Here is a 21,669-nt window from a genome sequence, read left to right as displayed (position 1 = left end):
TTTATTAGATCCGAGTCCAGGTTCTAGGTTTAAAGTTCCATGAAGTTCTGACTTGAATAGATGTATGATAATAAAATGATAGAAGGACTCGATTGAAAAGTTCCAATCCCCTAATACAATTCCCCACTAGGCTGCGACCCCCAACCGTTATTTCTGTTTCGTTCATATGCCTAGGTCAATGGAAATTTATAAAATCGTTATCGTAATGTCTATATCTGATTTATGTCGTATGTATTTTCATTGATAGAAGTTGAGCGCAAAAAAAAGCTTTATGTAATTGTAAATAGTTTGAAATTAATGTGTTTTTGAATGAAATTGTTCATATTCATTCATGGGAATACTTGTGTGACCATTTGAAAGAAAGAAATACTTTCTATTTTTTTTGTATTATATCTATATGGTGTTCATGGAAATTAGGGGGGGGGGCACCAATAAGTTTCTTGACCCGGACGCACGTTTTGCTCTCTAAGCCTCAGCAACGGTGCCATCGTACTTCCGTCCGTATACGTTGTGTCCACCCGAGAAACTGGCATCCATGGAAAAAAAAAGCATCGTTTTTAAAGAAGTGTCATTGTCTGTAATTCAATGTAATTCGCCGAAATGGACAGCAATCAAGGTCTCTCAGGCTGGGAAACCCGCAAACTTTTTGAGTACCTTCAGTGAGATTGTTATGTCCGTAGTGACAGGTACAATTTGTAATGAGAAATTGTTAGATGTTTGTAACTTTGTGAAAGAAGAGAAAGAAATGTCTTTGGTATTGGAGAGAAAAACAATTTAGAAACAGAGTGATTTGGACAATCCCTATTTGAATGTGTATGTATTGAATTGGTTACCCTCTTGGTCTCAATAATAGAATCTGAATTCCCGACTATTCACATTGCCCAATAAAGTTCTTGGGAAGACGGGAATTTCTTCCCGTCACTCGAGTGCGTGACAACAACCAGTAAACTAAAGCGGTCAGTCGCCAACCAGAGAGGACTAGCCACCATTAACATGAAGTGACATCGAATCCCAACATTAAGCCCAGTCTCACGTCCCTGGCACAGCGATCCGGAAAATCTCCAGGAAACATTGTCGCATTTGTGTCTTAAACTAATGAGATTAGAGGAACTCCAGCCGGCCACGAAGTGCTACATTTTTTTCAAACTAAGCTTTTTCTATGTTTAGCTAAAGTAGTATTCAAAGTAGCTCAAACCAATACAAATTCGTTCTTTTGAATCATTAAGTCTCACACTGAGCTCCATACTGGCTAGTGCATTATCGGTAATATAAAGCACAAAGTAAGGTGTATGTCCCGCATAGAAATCAAAACCGTTTGACCAATCTTGATAGCACTGGCCATAAATATTCCTTAGGTCATGGCAGAGATCGTAGTGTATCTTTAATGTCCTTTCACAAGGGGGGGGGAGATCCTTAAAATGAAATAAAATAAAATACCTAAGTTTATCTCCATTAAAGAAAGAAACGTTTAGACAAGTCAGGTTAACCCGGCCCGCAGGCCGCGGGTCATATTTGGCTAGTAAGATCTCAAAATTATGGCGACAATAGCCAAGTTCGTCTGCCTACAAAAAGCTTCTCTACCATTTAGATATAGGCTAAAACTATTTTGATCTAAACCAGTAATAGTCTTTTGTTTATAAGAGTAGATCAATACAAACTAAGTTCATTTTCTAAATTGATCTTTGTACTTACAGTAAATTCAGTTCATTATTTCACTGAGAGTGTGTCTACGTATATGTTATTCTAAAGTAAAAGTCTTTGCTTTTAAAGCGTACAAATAAAGGTTTGTCAACGTAGAGACGTCATTTCATTTTCAATAACTCATCGTAGCTAGTTCATCGTGGGGAAAAAAAAACGTCAAGAAAAAATCCCTACAGAAAAACAAAATAGGATAAAAAAAAAACAGCTTCAAAATTGAAGAAGGAAACAGAAAATGGGTCAAGTCTGAGAGTATCGAACGAATTCCGTTTCTTGGTCATTAGAGCAAATCTAGTTGGGAAAATGTGACAGTTGTCTTGTTTGATTCGTGGCTAGCAATTTACTTGAAATTTGTGTTTAGATTTAGATTATTATATAATACAATACTATATAATAGAATTGATACTTTAGATGGCTGCGTTTAATTAAAAAAGGTAAAAGTTCTCAGTAAAAAAAAAAAGGAAAGTAACCCTCTCAGATCTCGCGTCTGCGTATATGGATGTTGTAAAGTTCATTTCATCTGATTACATAGCCGACGGTTTACGAGGGTGTAATGTGGTCAGCACAACGACCAACCCAAGTCAGGCCCCCATTAGATCTGGCTGGACTCAGGAGCGTTTATAAGCCCCAAAACTTCAAACCTAGTTTTCATCGCAAGACTTCTAACTGTTAAGAAACCAAGCGCTTTACCATTCATCCTCCAAGCCAATACTAGTATATAGCATATAGTAAAAGACATACCTACGTATGGATGGACGTTTAGACGATGGGTGAAAGTGATTTGTTTTTTAAATTCTTTATGACATCTTTACTCGTTCTATTCCCCAGGCAAAGATAATCACTAAGCAACAACACGCTCACCATAAAAACACAGCCGCAACTTTAAAAAGCTACGTTCAATAAAAGAGTCTACAAGTCTCTGAATGATCAAGAACATATTTTCCCTTCTCGTCAGATACTTGGGGTGGGGGTGGAGAGAAAGCCAAAGTCCTTAGACAGAACGCACCAATCAATGGAGGAAGAAATCAAACAGCACCAGAACTCTTCTAACTGGAGAAACACTTTAAATATCTTTCTCGAGTTACGTGACGTGGGTCAGCTCTGGCAGGGCCCCTGGGAGGGAAGAAGAAACTGGAAACAAAATGGATCGTCCAGTTATCGAAGATCAACAAGCTCAAGATGATAACGTCCTCATCGCAATAGATAAATACAAGGGGTGTGTTGACAAAGGCGTCTGGACTAGTGCGCACTAATGTCTGATCTTCTGTGAGGAGGTACAGCGGGTGTGGATGGGCGCTTGTAGTAACTAGTGGTTCTAGCATTTTGAGACTTAAGCCCTTATGTCTTTATCTGCAGAAATGTCGCAGACCTAGCGCTGCTGAAATGTTGACCGCTGATCTACATTTACGGGTTATCGATTTTATATTCAAATATTTATAGGTGGTTGTTTTTTTTCGAGAAATGTGTCGCATCTGAAAATCCTGCTTACTGAGTTCAATTATCCCAGATTTAGAATCAATAACACGTGACAGACACACACAAAAAAAGAAATACAAAAGAATGAAGCTGTATACAATCGTGTGAGCTTAAAAAAAAAACGCATGGGTCAGGGGTCAGATACAGGTCAAATGTCAGAACATCGCCCACTCCGCGTGGAAAACCTCGTGAATTTTTCATCAGACAAGATGTTCATGTTAAATATTCCTGAAGGCAACTTTTTTTATCAGTGGTTTATTTTTGGGCTTATGGTAATGATGCAGCAAGATGTCTGTTTACAATCGCATCGACATTTATCTCTCGGAGCGATTTTATTAATGGTCTTTGTACCGCGAGCAGATATTTAATAGGAGTATACTTCAATGCGTACAAGTTTTAATCTGTAATCGTAATTTTTTTTAAACCAATTTAGGCATTTTATTAAACTGATGAGCTTATAGGTAAGCCTGTCAATGGATTGGGGATCATCTGAGAGTTAATTTCTAGATCATTTCTCGAGCCTGTTTTTTTTTTATAGCACTAAAATCTTTGGGCTCGTAAGCTGCTATTAAAATCTTGCCAATATAATAGGATCTTTAATTTTTTAAATCTTGGCAATTGATTAAATCCGCAAATCTTGGGGTTTGTGTGCCAGAATTGAAACGTTGGCAAATGTACTAGGCTCGTGTATCTGAAGCATCGTCTCACATTTCAATGTTGACAGTCCATCAGGGTCAGGCCCAAAGTTTCAGTTACAATCGGATCGTTTGGATGCGCTGAGATGTGTTAAGGACGAACAATGTCACGTTGACATTGATGAGTTCGGTTTACTCTAGATGTTTAAGAAGGCTGCTGTTAGGTAAATACTGAAAAAAAAAACTGTCTCCATATTAATTTTTAATATGCATTAATAGAAATGTGATAAGGAATTATAGGTAATGGTTTGAAAAAATGACACATCTTACATCAGAGAGATAGCAAAAACAAAAAAACAATTAAAAAAAATTGCTTTAAAAAAAAACAAACAAAGCTTATACGAAGTGTAATTGTATCAATTAGTTTGGATCAGGTAATTAAATTTCTAATAGATCTAGACCAGCAACAATAAATCTGTGTTTCTGGACCTCTCTCTAAACACTGCATTTAATCGAAACTTCTCACGTGGACAACATAACGTAACGTTTTCTAGACCCAATAACGGTACGTTTCCTAGATCCAACTACCCTTAAGCCAACCGGTTCAATAGCTCTTCAGCGTCTTCAGAACGTCGATTCTCAGCCTGGAGTATACATAGGATCTTAAAGTATACTCCATGAACTTAAGAGTAAATTTTGGTCTTGGCTGAACCTTGGCTTTCAGACCCGCTGAATATGTGGGCTAAAAGAAAATAAAAGGAAATGAAAGGAGATGACTTGGAAAAGAAAAGTTTACTTTAGAGGTCCTTAGAAAATAAAAAGAGAACCGCTGTTGTAGACAGCGAACACAATTCTTTGGTCTACATCGACCTGGAAAAAACTTTTCTATTCAATCTTCCCCAATATGATTTACAGAGGCCATTACTATTTGTCCACAATTTAAAGTTCAGTGCTGTACAAGGACCATCTATCTGTATTAAATCTCTCTAGGAGATACTCTAGAGGAATTTCTTGACGTGTTCTACGATAGTTTCTCAATTTCTCGTGACCTTTGTATATTAAAATCAAGTTTCGTTTCCATTTCATTCAGACAAAAAAAGATACTACAAAATACAAAGTGAAGGTCATGCTGACATAAAAATAGATTTATGTGAGACAACGAAGAATAAATTCCACATGGAAAATCATTCGTTATTGCGTAAGGAGACACATCACAGAAACAGCTCATTAATAAGAGATCGCTGTCAGACACTTTTAAATGTAAACAAAATGTTTCAGGTTTATGTTTATTTTCCAGGAATTAACCAAGTTTCGGACTAAATTGCATTCAGGGAAATGAGTTTTTAACACGTTTGTAAAATGTTTTACATGTTTCGGATGTTCCTTCAGAGTTGAAGATAGTTTACTTCCTAGTCCAAACCTCCCGCAGGACGACGGGGGATGGGAGCGGGCAGGATTTGAACCCTCGACCACCGATAAATCCGAACGACAGTCCAGCGCGCAAACCTCACGACCAGGCAGCCATCCACGTTATGGAACATTCTTGCAATCCTTTACAAAAGAAAAAAAAATCTGTTGCACTTTTTGCCCAAACCTAAACGAGTTTAACAAAGTCTGACTCACGGAGACAGAATTGATTCTATGATGCACCTTATGTTGTTTCATGTTTATGGGGAGGACACTTTCAGCAAATGGTTTATGGTTGTGGAAACTCGAAATGCTCTCCCGACAATCGATTAGCTTATTGATCATCACATTGCTGTGAAGCGTCAGGATTGATTGATTAACTTGTGTCAACTAGCTTAAATATCAATTTATTTTTTAGAATGCGTTGGGCGTTTGATTGGGACAATGAGGGTTTGTCTTAAAACGTTTTAAAGCCTTGTCTGGTACATCAGCGGTATTTCAAATAGTACTCTTCTTATCTTATAAAATACAGACGTTAAATCAGAAAAGATTATTACATCCTACGCCTAAAATCTTTTGTTATCAAATGAAAAATAGACGTTACTTCAAAAAAGAAGGTAATTACGTCCTAAGCGTATCAATAGGTCAATCATGTCATGCAAGTTAATCAATGGCTTAAACTCTGCCAAGTAATTGGATTTCCTGGCTGACTCAAGCAACCCATTCCATGCTCTAATAGCACTATTCTTACGTCTTTCCGGTTGTATTGTAACATCCTTCCGGTTGTATTGTAACGTCCTTCCAATGTATTGTAACGTCCTTCCAGTGTATTGTAACGTCCTTCCAGTGTATTGTAACGTCCTTCCAGTGTATTGTAACGTCCTTCCAGTGTATTGTAACGTCTTCCCAGTGTATTGTAACGTCTTCCCAGTGTATTGTAACATCTTTCCAGTGTATTGTAACGTCTTTCCAGTGTATTGTAACGTCTTTCCAGTGTATTGTAACGTCTTTCCAGTGTATTGTAACATTTTCCCAGTGTATTGTAACGTCTTTCCAGTGTATTGTAACATCTTTCCAGTGTATTGTAACGTCTTTCCAGTTACGTCTTTCCAGTGTATTGTAACGTCTTTCCAGTGTATTGTAACATCTTTCCAGTGTATTGTAACATTTTCCCAGTGTATTGTAACATCTTTCCAGTGTATTGTAACATCTTTCCAGTGTATTGTAACATCTTTCCAGTGTATTGTAACGTCTTTCCAGTGTATTGTAACGTCTTTCCAGTGTATTGTAACATCTTTCCAGTGTATTGTAACATCTTTCCAGTGTATTGTAACATCTTTCCATTGTATTGTAACATCTTTCCATTGTATTGTAACATTTTCCCAGTGTATTGTAACATCTTTCCAGTGTATTGTAACATCTTTCCATTGTATTGTAACATCTTTCCATTGTATTGTAACATTTTCCCAGTGTATTGTAACATCTTTCCAGTGTATTGTAACATCTTTCCAGTGTATTGTAACATCTTTCCAGTGTATTGTAACGTCTTTCCAGTGTATTGTAACGTCTTTCCAGTGTATTGTAACGTCTTTCCAGTGTATTGTAACATCTTTCCAGTGTATTGTAACATTTTCCCAGTGTATTGTAACATCTTTCCAGTGTATTGTAACATCTTTCCAGTGTATTGTAACGTCTTTCCAGTTACGTCTTTCCAGTGTATTGTAACGTCTTTCCAGTGTATTGTAACATCTTTCCAGTGTATTGTAACATTTTCCCAGTGTATTGTAACATCTTTCCAGTGTATTGTAACATTTTCCCAGTGTATTGTAACATTTTCCCAGTGTATTGTAACGTCTTTCCACTATCTGTATTCTTATGTCTTCCCAGTGCCAGTGCTCTAATGTCTTATCAGAGTCTAATGTTTTTCTAATGTCTTCTCTCCTGATCTGTGTTCTAATGTCTTTGAGTTTAATCAGAGTACTGCTCTTCTAGGTCTGTAGTCTAACGTCTCTCCTAGATCACAGCCACGATCTAATAGTGTTCTAACGTCTTCTGGTTGGAAGAAGCATGGACATCCTAAGATAGAGCTGCTCAACAAAATAGAGGCTCAGAAATAGGTAATGTGCATCCTGTGCCAAAATAAATAACTTTGGCAGACCGCCCATTGCGTTTAGTCATTTTCTGATAGTCTAGCATTGTTTTTAAGTGCATTGTGCCTTAACAGACGAAATGTTTTCTAATATTCCACCCATGATCAAATTCCTTAATGTTATCGGAACCCGTTGTTATCATGACAGTGCTTGCTGTACACAAGTGTACGCTGTAGGTTTTATTGATCCGACAAACTCATCGACGACATCATGGCATGACGATAGACAGTTGTGTAGACATAGCACTATAAACGTCACTACGAAATGCACGTATAGAATGGACAAAGAACGCTCAAAATCAATGGTAGTTAGAACTGGATCTTACGCTACGTTTTGTTTCGATTTATTATAACAGATAGAAATGACACAGAAATGCATCAGACGATATTTTTATAACAGATAGAAATGACACAGAAATGCATCAGACGATATATTTGCTTGTTAAAATACACGTGTCATTTCTTGCAATGTTTAAGATATCCAGATATAATTTGTAGATTTATTACAGTTAATATTTTTTAAATAAAAAAGTTATAAAACGTTTTAATTGTGGAGTTATTCCTTTCAATTGTGTGTGTGTGTGGGGGGGGGGGTTTCAGTAGTACTCCCCAATGGGACACAGCTTCCTCATGATGCGTCGCTATTTAATCTAATTATCCAAGCTTTTTTTTTTTTTTTTTTTTACTGGTGACATTTTACAAAACACCGAAATGTCAGACAGATAAAGAGAACATTTTCGAACACTCAAAATAGATGGAAAGTAAATTTGCAAAAGGAACATTCGGATATTGCGTAACGAAACAAAAATCCCCTTTTAAAGCCACCCCTCCCCCTAACTATCCTGTCAAGACTCAATCACCCCCTTCCCTCCACCACCACCCTTTAGAGCAGGGGGTTCTCAGCCTATGGATCGCGACCAATTTGGGGGTCGAATGACAAATTGTCAGGGGTCGCCTAAGACCCCAGGAAATTTGGATTGTTTGTCTATTCATCATTGAAAGTTTGTTTTGTGTCCATTCCAATGTGCTGTAACAAGCAGATCTGAACGTTACTTGGTATTCAAACTAGTTCACACGCCGTTCTGTTTGAGATTGTGTAGCGCCTTCTACTTCCATTTCCAAGAACAAATATTTGCGAAACAAAAGTTTTCAAGCTTATAGTTATTAAGTCCAAATTCAGAAGCAGACTTGATGCAGAAGGTGGCATACGTTGTACAACTAGTTTCCTGATCTAGTGGAACAAAAACACGCTCAACCTTCGCACAATCATTGGCGTGTTTGTAAATACTGTCGAAGCACTATTTCTGTAACAATGTAGTTAACTGTATCAAAGATTGTTCTCCATACTTCGCCATTTGTGTCAAATAGTCACGTATGTATATTGTGATTTTTGTGAATACGCAATAGGAAAGTAAATAAATGCAAGTCTGAATAATACCACTTTTTAAATTTTATTATGAGCCCAAAAAATGTACGGTTGGGGGTCGCCGCCTAGTTGAAAATTATATTAGGGGGTCGTCGAACAAAAAAAGGTTGAGAACCGCTGCTTTAAAGTAACATAACATTCGAATTCTACACAGGACTTATTTACTATTTCACATTTGACATTATGGTATCCATAGAAATGATGGGAAAATGTCGACATTGTTCGACGCTTCGTTGATACATTCAGTTGTTTTTTTCTCAATACTGTACATAAACATCGGGCGACCGCCGGAAAACCAGTGGGAGTATTTTTTTCATTAACATTTTTTGAAAATCCATGGTATAGGTTGATGACAACAATGGCTGAGAAACACTCGATCCACAGACTACATTAGACAACAGTTTTAGTGGAATTTTAACTGTGAGAGACATGGTTCCTACAACGTTCCGCGCTCCAGAGGCCAAGTGGCGAGACTAGTTGACCTAGCGACATTGAAACAGAAGCAGACGAGACAAAACAATAATTATGAGCCATGGGGTCCTACTGAATAGCCGCTTACACATGCCCCCCCCCACCTACCCATATACGTTTTCAATGTTAGATTTTTAACTGCGTTATCAATGGACCCCATTCACCAATCGTAAACAAACAGCATTTAGTCACGTGATAATATTGATAAAACAATGAAAAAAACGTATCACGTATAGTGTACTATGTAATTTGTATAGAAGAGAGAATCACGTGGCTAAAGGTTTGTTTACGATTAGTGAATGAGGTCCGTTCAGTTTGAATGTATTCTATCAACAAACAAAACAAGAAAAAAAGCTTAAGCTTTAGCTTTCTCGATGATCCTATCACGTGTCTGGACCAGTTGTGAAAAGGGGGAGGGAAGAAGAGGGTGTCTTGGTGAATGTTTACATGATTATTTTTTAAATGCATTTAAAAAGTTCACTCCAGGCTTGAGTCCTCAAGGGGACTAATTCAACTTATACCATCTCATCTGTCAAGTACTATTTCTTTCCCTTGTTCAATGTACCAAACAAAATAAGTAATATACCAATATTTAATTAGGTATTTCCTTTTTTTATTATTGATTTGTGTTGTCAGGTAAAAGAAATAATTTTGCAAAATTTCAGCTTATTCCGAGATTTGGACGTGGGAGAAACAACGTGTACAAACTTTTTACCAGACAGACAGATTTGATCTAAGCTTTGTTGAAGAAGAAAATAGATGTGAAATCAAATGTTATGAATAAACAACAAGAATAAAATTACTTGGTTCCGACAATGATTTCCCTATCATCTATATATCAAGTACTCCAAGTATTGTGATAATTATTAATTAATATTCAAGGACCTTATTTAAATAGTTAAACAGGAAATAATGAGAGAAAAAGTCGTTAGACTATAACATACGAGACGATGGTAATTGTTAGTCTGAAGTTAATGTGTCTATTTAACATAGAATAACAATATCATGTAAGAGAGAGGTAAAGGAAGAGAGAGAAGTCTAGTACATAGACACGAGAAATCAAAGACAAGAGAAAGAACATTAGGTACAAGAGAAAGAAAGTACATAAAAGAGAGAAAGGGAGGGAGGGAGGGAGAGGGGACGAGAGGCAGATGAAGAAAGGCAGAGGTGGGAGTGAGAGGTAAGGCCTGAGGAAGAGAGAGAGCCAGAGGAAGAGAGAGAGGGCAGAGGAAGAGAAAGGACAGAGGAAGAGAGAGGACAGAACAAGAGAGAGGGCAGAGGAAGAGAGAGGGCAGAGGAAGAGAGAGGGCAGAGGAAGAGAGAGGGCAGAGGAAGAGAGAGGGCAGAGGAAGAGAGAGGACAGAACAAGAGGGCAGAGGAAAAGAGAGGGTAGAGAAAGAGAGAGGGCAGAGGAAGAGAGAGAGCAGAGGAAGAGAGAGGGCAGATGAAGAAAGAGAGAGGGTTGAGGAAGAGAGAGGGCAGAGGAAGAGAGAGGGCAGAGGAAGAGAGAGGGCAGGGGAAGAGAGAGAGCAGAGGAAGAGAGATAGCAGAGGAAGAGAGAGGGCAGAGAGAGGGGGCATTGGAAGAAAGAGGCAAAGGGAGGGGGAGAGAGAAAATCCTTACAAGACATAGATTACTAACAAGAGCGAAAGAGTGCGAGAGAAAGAAATGTAGTACTATCAAGAGTAGAAACAATGTCTAGGCGAGAATCTATAAAGAAGCTTGTCAGGTCAGAACAGATTCTGTATACAATTGATTCTGACATGATAACGCATTCAAAATATATATGTTATAAAGGAATATCATAATCGATAGTGATCGATAGCAATATTTATTCACTATGGAGTTCAGGAGATGTAAACATGTTGGACTGATCTATTGAGAGATGAAAAAACAGTATAGATAGTGGCATGTCTCTTTATAGTGGTACAGTTACAATATGGATATAACCAATATATTTAATAGTTATTGCCGGATTTAGTAAATGGAGGTCAGTTCCCTCTTCAAGCTTTAATTGGCTTCTTTCTAATTGTTATAATATGTATTCAGGTCTTAAAGAACAAGTGGCACATCTTTAGGGATCATTTCATTCCACGTCATCCCTGGACAAGTGAGCAGCTTTTGTGTTTGTAACCACACCGCCTCCCTTTCCACCTCACTCATTAAGTTGAAAACAAAACAATATGAAATACAAACAATAATGTTCGACTATGATTACATTTGTATACAAACAAAAATCTAAAGCTTGTGACCACTAAATATTTTCATCTCTGTCGTGATTACGAGGTCAGAAGGTCAAGTGGACAACTTATCCATTTAAGAGTGTGTGTGGCGGGGGGGGGATAAGATCTGCACGACACGTGATATGGTACCGGAGGAGGGCAGGGGCTACTTCCTGGACAGAGGATGATCTCAAAAAAAAAGAAATGGTACAGTCCATCATAGAGAATGTTAAGAAAATAAATCAGCGTTTTAAGAAGGTGGGGAAGGGGCGGTGGGTGTGTGTTTTCCTTAAGTTGCGTGCCTTCACACATCAAGTGAGAACTTTGAAACCTTCCTGACAGGACTTCACATATAACCGGTTTTCTTTGATAGTCACGTGTGCGACACAGAACGAGCCGGTGTGTAGTGTGTGTGTGCTTGAGTGCAGTGTGTGCATGTGTGCTTGCATTGTGTATTCAATGTGTTACTTCCGAACAATGGCATACATGAAAGGTGTTTTTATAAATATGTTCTATAAACTAGCTAGCTCTAGCCTTGAAATACCTGCGGTCACAAGCATGTAAACAATGGAAACTTTTTCTGTACTTAAAATAACCCTAACCTTAACTTTATATAATGGAAAAAAAAGTACTTGACACAAAAAAAAAAAAACAACAACAAAACTGTCGGTGAGCTCTGTTACTTCAAAGAAATTTGACATTCACGATTTAAGCATGGAACGCTGAGCAGACGAGAGAAGTGCACTTCGATGGGTCAACGTGACCCTACTGAGCAGCTTGTTAGCGAATGAGACTCGTTTGAATAGTTCATGCTCACGAGCAGAGGCGGCTACTGAAAGGAAGAAGAGAGGTCAGGGGCGAAAACATGGTTTGGTTTTGTCTCTTTCATATTAAAAGACATTTGATTTAAATAATACATTGTTACTTTCCCCATAGTGAAAACAAGGTCCGTCTTGTTATGTCTCTGGTTCCTAGCTGAATCTACTTGTAGACACACAAACTCAATACAAACAACCTGACAACACTGTATTTATTCTAAAATCTAGCGACTCTGTCGCAGTACACAACTAACCTAAAAGTTGTACAATCGTTGCACTTCTTGTACCGGATAGTACCAAGCCGTACTCAGCAGTACCGAGCTGTATTCAACTGTACCAAACCGTACTCAACAGAACAATACATTTTCTTATTCTATTACGGGAAATATATGTATTAAATTAAAAACTAGATAGAATTCTTTTTGAGGTCTAGTTACAAGTTGAAATGTACTGAGTTATTTGTAGAAATAAAAGCACTAAATATTTATATATTTTTTTAAAAATCTTATTGTGAATAGTGTTATGTTAGCATTCACACAGAGGTCAACAGACATGATTGAAAAGAATAATGTTTGTACCCTAGTGTTGCCTTTATATATTATGTAATATGTATGCATCATTTATTGTTTAAAGTTAGCTTCACATCTGATTTTTACTAAATATTTAAATAATTTTATTCAGCAAAAATTATGATGAATAGAAAACAATATAAACAAAAGTTATTTTTTATTTACAAACTGAAATTATTGGCACAATTTCATACTCCTTTATAAAGACCATCGCCTGAGCAGATGTGAACACCAAATGCATTCAATGTACAAAATCACCCACTTCAAAACAACAAGAGCTGAGCACGCGCCACAGAAATATCACGTGAGCCATGACCCGGTGAATACCGCACGAGGTCTACAAGAATGACTTTTGAACACGGATTATTGTTATGCTACAGAAGACGCGTGTATAGTCTGATACAGTAGAGGGAGGGGTCAGGTGAATAAAAGTAATGTGTGCACGTAGACAGATCTATATTTTAAATTATCTGGCGTCAGCTGATGACAATGAATATACAAGTCGCCCTAAATTTATGTATTGTATTAGTGAGTTTTTGTGTGGGCTACAAAACAGTTGAACTATTTTTAGTTCAAATGCTTTTTAAAAAATCGATTACTAGACTATATGGATAACTAGGTCAGCCGGACTGATGGCAAAAGCAATGCTTGTATTGTCGTTATGATGTCAGTGATGTCTGCTGTATATAACGAGTCAGGCGAAATAATATGCTATTGCATCAGCTCTCACTTAGAAAGTCTGCAGGAAATGTAATCATTGCAGACGATCTCCTTTGTTCGCTTGAAAGCTCAATGGATCAACTGCTGATCTAGATCTAAATATAGATCTAGACCTTTCTCAGCTGAAGTATTGTTTGAAATGACTAATCAGTCGGTTCGCTGTTTAAGCATGCTTATAGTAGCATGACAACTTGTGTGACAATGCCATTTAAAATTTACTCAAGAAAAAAACCCTGAAACTTCTGCAATCTACACCTACGTCCCCCTCCTCTCACATGCCCACACACGCACACACATTTTCCCGCCATACTGTTGGAGCTATTCTCTTCCTTATTTGCTTATTTCACAGTATCACTTTGAAGCATACTCAAAATAAGATGAATGTCGCCATTTCTGTTGAGGTGGTTGATAGATCTAGTTGAATGTAGCGTAGATGATGTTTGTTTGTAGATCTAATGTTATACGGGAGTTCTTAATAACAACCTCCAACAGAACAAAACAGTATATAATGAAGTAATTCAACGCTTACATAAAACAATTTATTACGAAATAAGGGCACAGTCTACGTCGTATCTATAATACCTCGTCGTTCGTCCGTTAATCTTTTCTAGTCTATTTCCGATCTAACTTTTAAATGTATTGTCGCGTCACTAAGGAAATACCCAGTTAAACCCAACTTCTACGCGTCTTGCAATTGTGTCAATGCAGTATGAAGACGCAGGGGGTGGGGAGGGGAATGAGAGTGTCCCTTTAGAGTTTGACAGGTGAGCGTGGACAATTGAAAGTTTGTGACCCTTAGTTTTTATCCTTTTATATTTTATCTCACGTTTAAATTGTTATCAAATTGCCAACTGTATATATACAACAATGTCTTCTAAATACATACAGATTTACCTCCATTATCACTTATCTGAGAAGTAGAGTATATATCACCTACATCTGATGGCAGTCGATGAGTAGTCCAGGAAGCTACTCTACGCATCATCAATGAGGAAGAGCACACAGTGCACCAGTGACACACACACTCGGAGCACAGCACATTGAGTAATAAATGTCACTTGTCTCATAGCGAGCACACCGCTTCCTCCCTGCCCTTTGATTAGAACTGACTCTCCAGTCTACATATTCATAACATGTTCTACGAACCAGTTGTCTAACACTTGAGCACGAAAGATGTGTACCACTGACACTCACACACACATTCAAAGACATACACAAACTAAAAGAAGATGCGCACTTAAAGACAAAACAAACGCGCACGCACGCACGTAGCGTAGATGCGAAGTATGAATAATACACTAAGACCAATAATCATAATGTAAACAAAAAGACGCGCCTTTTTTTAACGAAAAAAAAAAGCACGAGTTTAAGCAGACGATCAAATTGAATAATCCCCCTTTCGATAATAATTCATAGCTTAATCACTTTAATGGCGGCATTGAATCCACATCAGGTGTCACTTGTCAAAGCTTCCCAGTTTCTTTCTAACATCTTCAGATAAACACCCCTTGCATTATTAGATCATCTTTCACTATGCCTTGTTGATGTTTTAACAAAGTTTATATCAGTCACATGCAAAGTAGTAGATCTAGTAGAATACTGCGTTGAATGAAGCGTGCTAAATAAAGATAGATCTTAATCGCAATTTTAGAGTCTAGATCTTGATTATTAGTCTAAAAATATAGTAAACTCTATACTGTCTATAACATATGTGGGTTCTGGTATGGAAGTGACAGAAGTGCAACGATAACGTGACCCTATTGAGATATTATAGTATTGAGAGATTAAAGTACAACCACTTGGTGTGAAAGCTAGAGTAGGGTCTACTTACATTTGAAGGCCATGTCACTGGGGACACTGTTATCCACGGCTAACACAACAATATGCCCCGCGCTGTTGGCGTGCTCCATTTTTTCAAGCTCCTTTTCAAAGAAAATATGCTCGATCCCTGGTATAATGTGCCGGTCTTCGTCTGCTCCTTCGATCCGCTTGGTGTGGTTAGTCGTCGGCGTAGTTTCGTTTGTTAGGCCGCTGTTTGAGGATTTGAACAGATTCTCGCCTCTTCCCTCCTGGTTGTGCGCATTGCCAAGTTCGATTGAGCGATGGCCGCTGGTTTGGATCACTTGGGGCTGGAGGGGAAGCGGTGGCGGGCCCAAGTTGTCTGCCCTCGCTTCCTCTTTCCCCGCCAGCGTTGCCAGTTTTGCGTGACTGGCCTTGACAGCCGAGGCAGGAAATTATTCACTGTGACCCGTGGGGCCACCTGGAGGATCTGTTGGACAAATGAAACATGATTTAATTGTACACACTGAGTGTAACAATATATATTTATTGTCTGCTTTGCCTCCACAACTATAGTTATACATATTTATAATCATTTATCAATCTAGACTATATTGAAACAACGTTTCGACACTCAGGCTGCCGAATTGTGTGGTTTGCGCTGCGGACTGTCACGAGACTCTCTTAACCTTGGGGTCGTGGGTTCGAGTCGTGGGTGACAGTCCGCAGCACAAACCACTCCGGTAATCTAAACTTAACTTCATGCTTGGATTAGTAGGACGTAAATGAAGAATACTAATTAGTTTGGTGGGAGGGGGGGCGCCCCAAAAGTATTTTAAAAATAAAATTTCAAATCGAATACCGGTAGAGCTGTTTCACTTTTTTTTATTCAGTTAAAAAGTCGAATTTGTACAAAGGTTCTTTCTTTCCTAGTGCTATCAGAGCATGGAATGGGTTGCCTGAATAAACTAGGAAAACCAGTGACTTGGCAGAATTTAAGTCATTGATTAACATGCATGACTAGATTGGCCTAAGATTACGCGTTGGACGTAATCGTCTTTTTTTTTTTTTTTTTGAAGTAACGTCTATATTTCATTATAAGAAGATAAAATAATTAGACGTATTTTATAGTGAAATAACTATGTCGATATGTTGATTAGAACTTCGAAATACGTTTCCATAACAACCGATTACTCTAAGTAATCTAAGATGCCCTTTGGTGAACAAATAAAGGAAGCTATGATCGTGATGAAAATGTTTACCCTGTTTTTTTTCCTTTAAGGCTTCATGTTTTATTTTGGTCATTCGGCCTCGGCCTCAATTCGTTGTTGTTGTTTTCCCTTCAGTATTTAATTCAGTATTTTGTAGTGACATTAATATCTTAAACACAACACAAAGAACAGCAAAACAAAGTGATAAAGACTTTTGAAGACGCAGTCGTCCCAATTGAATGTTCCACAATATCTGCTTCACCGGAGATAAAAGTTTGGGTCTATATTGTACAGTGAATACTGTGAAGTCCAACTGCCATTTTTTCCCCCCAGAAAATTGGTTACATTAACATTGCTATACTCAACACTGAGGACAACAAACAGTGCTATTAAGACTTCCGAGCTTCCGAGGACGCTGTCGTTCTGACTCAATGTTAATTATAACCACTTCACCGGGGACAAGGGTTACGTCGACACAAATGTCGACAGTTCGTTGCCTATTTTTTTTTAACTTTGATATATCTGTCTGTCTGTTTGTCTAGCTGTCTGTCTCCTTAAAGGTCTGTACACGTTGTTTCTCCCACAGCCTTTCTAGGATCAAGTTGAAACTTTTAACAATCATTTTTTTGTATCCAACAAACATGAATCAATTTTTAAAAATTAACTAATTAATCAATTAATTATTGGTAATTAATTAATTTATTTGATATAGAATTAAGGAAACAACTTCTAAAGTATTGAGATATATAGTTGCAGGTGCGAAGTTCTTTGGTTAAGAAATTTTTTCTAATTTGATAATCATTGATATTGTTTAGTTCATTTTAATAAAATACATATGGTATTTTACTAGTGACTATATAATGCCGTGTATTCTCCTATAAACTATGATTGTATGATTAGAAAATATTTCTAGCAAAAAAAACTGTTTTAAAATAAGTTTTATTATGACAGTACTTATAATTTTTATACAACAAATTTCACTGCATAATTTTGTTACTACTGAAGTATTGAATAAGAATACATCTCTTTAAGGTGTAAATATTTATATTTTATTTTTATGCAGCAGAATATAGCCAACTTTATTTTAATACAAATCTTGCGAATTGTGTCCCTTAGCTAAATTCTGAAAGCATTGGTTTAATTTTTTTACAATACCTCTATTCAATTTAAGTCACTCCTTCATGGAGGGTGGGTGGACAGCTGATCTTAAAAATGGCTTTAACGATTTGCCTAGAAATGTAAAAGTTGATGTATAACGCTGAGAAAAGAATTACCAGCTTATTAACAACATGACGAAAACTCTAGATTGACCTATACAATTTTTCAAAGTAAAAATAAATAAATGTAAATTTGGCTAGAGACTAAATCTAGGTCTAGATCCTACATCGGTTTTGAAAGAAATATCGCGTTCGAGAATTTCCGAAATACAGGTTTTATTGATTCAAGAATTTAATAAATTAATGTTCAGAAACATTTTGCTCATTGTCTTTTAAGTCTGGATCTAAATGTTTATCATTGGAATATTAAAATGTGTACTAGATCTCTACATTCACTAAACAAGGATTTCGGGGGAAAGGAGGAAGAGGCGGGTAAAATAATGTTTTTAAATCTAACATTCATTTATTATTAAGAGAAAAACAATCGCTCAATATGTTGCATAAAGGAGGTATTGTCTTTTTAAAAAGTATTTTTAATGTTTTTCTTGTTATCACTGACATAGAAAAAAACAAAATTACTTGTACGAAATTAAAAAGAATATATATATTTATATATCAATAAATCATTATTGTGCATTGATTGAATGCGTTGTAAGAATGAGCTTAATGCATTGAAACAGTCGTCGAAACTCAAAGCATGTTTACATATGGCATTTAAAGTATTAAACGCTTTTGGATATCTTGCTGATATACAGTCACCACATTTATAAGAAAAATTACTTACTAATTGTTGTTTTAAATTATGTCCAACTTATACGTATACTAAATAGATTTTTCTCTTTAAAAAAAAAGAAAAATGTTTTTCGTGTGAATGTAGTAGTTAGTATGACAGACCTTACTTAACTTAGCAATACAAAGGTAAAAAAAAATATTTTTTTTACAAAAAATCAAAAACCGTTTGCATGAATGCGTTAAAACTATGGTAAGTGGTCACTTTCTACTATAGAGCCTCCAGTGTTTGTTACTATTAATAGTGAATAGTTGTAAAAGTGGTGTATTTTATTTAAAAAAACTGCTTGCATAAGTTATTTAAAAATTAGATTTTTCGCTTTTAGAAAAGAAATAAGTAGCCGTTGCATCAGAACTTTGAATGGACTAAAATATTATGATGTCGGATTTTCACTATCTTTTCTAGGTTACGAGATTTAAACGGGACGGACGGACAGACATTTCACACAAACTAATAGCGTCTTTTCCCCTTTCGGTGGCCGCTAAAAAAAGAAAGAAGATACAAATATGATAGGGTCAACCTTCATAATTCAGCCCCCTTTATTTTCTTTTTTCCTGATGCTGTCACGTGCACTAGAGACACTGGCGGATCCAGGGGGGGGGGCGGTAGGGGCGATCGCCCCCCCCCACTCGGCCGACCCCCCCCCCCCCCAAGGGGGGGGGCGGACGAATTTTAGTATAGAAGTCACACAATTTGTATACGAATTTATTACTTATGTTAATAATATATACTAATTATTTATATTTCAAACTATTTTTAGATTATTTCGCCCCCCCCCCCCTCTTTAGTATGTTGGCCGATTATGTGGGGTCGGGAGGTGGTGATAGCATCAATCCGCCCCCCCCCCAACCATAAACTTTTGAGTGGGGGGGGGCGGTCCAATTTATTTGCAGAAATCACAGCTTGCCAAAAGAATCAATTAAATATCTATATGATTAAAACTTGTTATTGATATTTTAACCGATCTTTATATTATGTCGTTCCCCTGTTGTCCGATTGGTGGGGGGGGGGGGGCGAAACCTCTACTGCCCTTCCCACCTAAACCATTTGAGTTGGGGAGGGGCGGTCCTAATTTTATGGAGAAATCGTAGTTTGGTAGCAAGATTAGTTGAATTGATATATAAATTTGATATTATGTCGCTCCCCTTCTGGTATCTTGGCCGATTCGGTGGGGTAAGGGGGGGGGGGGGCGATTGCATGTACTGCCCTCCCCGCTCTAGCCCTCTGAGTGGGGAGTGGTCCTATTTTTATGGAGGAATCATAGTTTGTGAACAAAAATAGTTGAATTTCTATATAATTGATATGTGAAACCATTTGTATATTATGTCGCACCACACTCTAATCTCAAATTTTATGATTAGTAAATATAAAAAGAAAAAGGTGGGAGGGGCGATACATGCCATCTTCTTTCCCTCATCGGACAAAGCAATAATTTTTCTTTTGTATTATAGTTAAGAAATTACAAAATGTAAAAATAAAAATTAGCCACTAATATAATTTATATATGCTATAAATTAAATTCTCACATCGAGTGGCCCTACCCTTATTCTTTAATGCCAAATGCAATCATTAGCAGAAATTATAAAAAGGAGCGAGGATAAATCGTTTTCATTCTACAGCCCCTCCCATTTCCAGACAGAGTTTATGTAATTTCATATGAATTTATCATAATTATTTTAAGAAAGACTTTGCTTTGGAAAAGTTAGAATTGAAACAAAAATTTTCAGTATAAGAGTCACGATTGAGATGAGTAGCCTTTTTTACAACCTTTACTTAATCTAATATTTTTTCTAGTTAAATTTGGGACTATAACTCACAATTTATGCTTGAATTTTATTGAATATTATTTATCAAATTTTTTTTTCGGCGGCGATCCTCAAAGCCTTAATCTAAATATGTGGGGTATCTGATCTTTTCAAGGAACAAATCGGTTTTATTTGCAATGTATTAAGGGCGTATAAATTCAAATTAGAATATTTTTCAAGTACAACATTATTTAAAAGTCCTTTTTTAATAGGATGAATAATGAGCTTTAGGTAAGGAGAATGCGTTTCTTCAGCGAAGAATGCAAGAAAACGCTTTTAGCGTCGGGGCTTCGCCCCGAAAATCACTGTTGAATAGTGAGCTGTAGATGTCAGAAGCAGGCCTTTCTGCAGTGAAAAATGCAAGAAAAACGCTTTTGGCGTCCGAACTCAACTGATTAATAATGAGCTGTAGATGTCAGGAGAATGCGTTTCTTCAATGAAGAATGCATGAAAACGCTTTAAGCGTCGGGGCTTCGCCCCGAAACTCACTGATGAATAGTGAGCTGTAGATGTCAGAAGCAGGCGTTTCTGCTGTGAAAAATGCAAGAAAACGCTTTTTAGCGCCGGGGCTTCGCCCCGAACTCCAATGATAGATAAAGAGCTGTAGATGTCAGAAGCAGGCGTTTCTGCAGTGAAAAATGCAAGAAAACGCTTTTTGGCGTCGGGGTTCGCCCCGAAGTCCACTGATTAATAATGAGCTGTAGATGTCAGGAGAACGCATTTCTTCAGTGAAGAATGCATGAAAACGTTTTATGCGTCGGGGCTTCGCCCCGAAACTCACTGATGAATAGTGAGCTGTAGATGTCAGGAGCAGGCGTTTCCGCAGTGAAAAATGCAAGAAAAACGCTTTTTGACGTCTGATTAATAATGAGCTGTAGATGTTAGGAGAATGCGTTTCTTCAGTGAAGAATGCATGAAAACGCTTTATGCGTCGGGGCAACGCCCCGAAACTCACTGATGAATAGTGAGCTGTAGATGTCAGGAGCAGGCGTTTCCGCAGTGAAAAATGCAAGAAAACGCTTTTTGGCGTCGGGGCTTCGCCCCGTACTCCACTGATGGATAAAGAGCTGTAGATGTCAGGAGAATGCTTTTCTGCAGTGAAGAATGCATGAAAATACTGAGAAATACTGCTTATTTATTCTTATATATATATTATATATATATATATATGCTGTACGCACGTTTATGTATAGGGTTAGGGTTTACTGGGCGTTAGGGTTAGGGTTTGGAAAAAAATCGCCCCTCCCACTCCAAAGTTCTGGATCCGCTAGTGACTAGAGATCCGCCCTTGTTTCACTATTAAGTAATATATAAAGCAAATGCCTCCAATGTAATA

General features: G+C 37.4%; 1 protein-coding gene across 5 annotated transcripts in view; it reads right to left on the bottom strand.

Moving 5' to 3' along the window:
- Window positions 1-21,669, bottom strand: part of LOC106053913 (universal stress protein YxiE-like) — an 84,085-nt gene that overhangs the window by 14,841 nt on the left and 47,575 nt on the right. For all 5 annotated transcript variants that reach the window (XM_056025984.1, XM_056025980.1, XM_056025985.1 and 2 more), the window contains exon 2: window positions 15,423-15,860. In XM_056025984.1, coding sequence (XP_055881959.1) covers window positions 15,423-15,501 — 79 coding nt within the window. In that variant the 5' untranslated portion in view covers window positions 15,502-15,860. The remainder of the gene's footprint in view (window positions 1-15,422; window positions 15,861-21,669) is intronic.

Source organism: Biomphalaria glabrata, chromosome 4 (genome assembly GCF_947242115.1).
Source record: "Biomphalaria glabrata chromosome 4, xgBioGlab47.1, whole genome shotgun sequence".
In the NCBI taxonomy this organism is placed as follows: Eukaryota; Metazoa; Mollusca; class Gastropoda; family Planorbidae; genus Biomphalaria; species Biomphalaria glabrata.
This window is presented reverse-complemented; position numbering and strand designations above follow the sequence as displayed.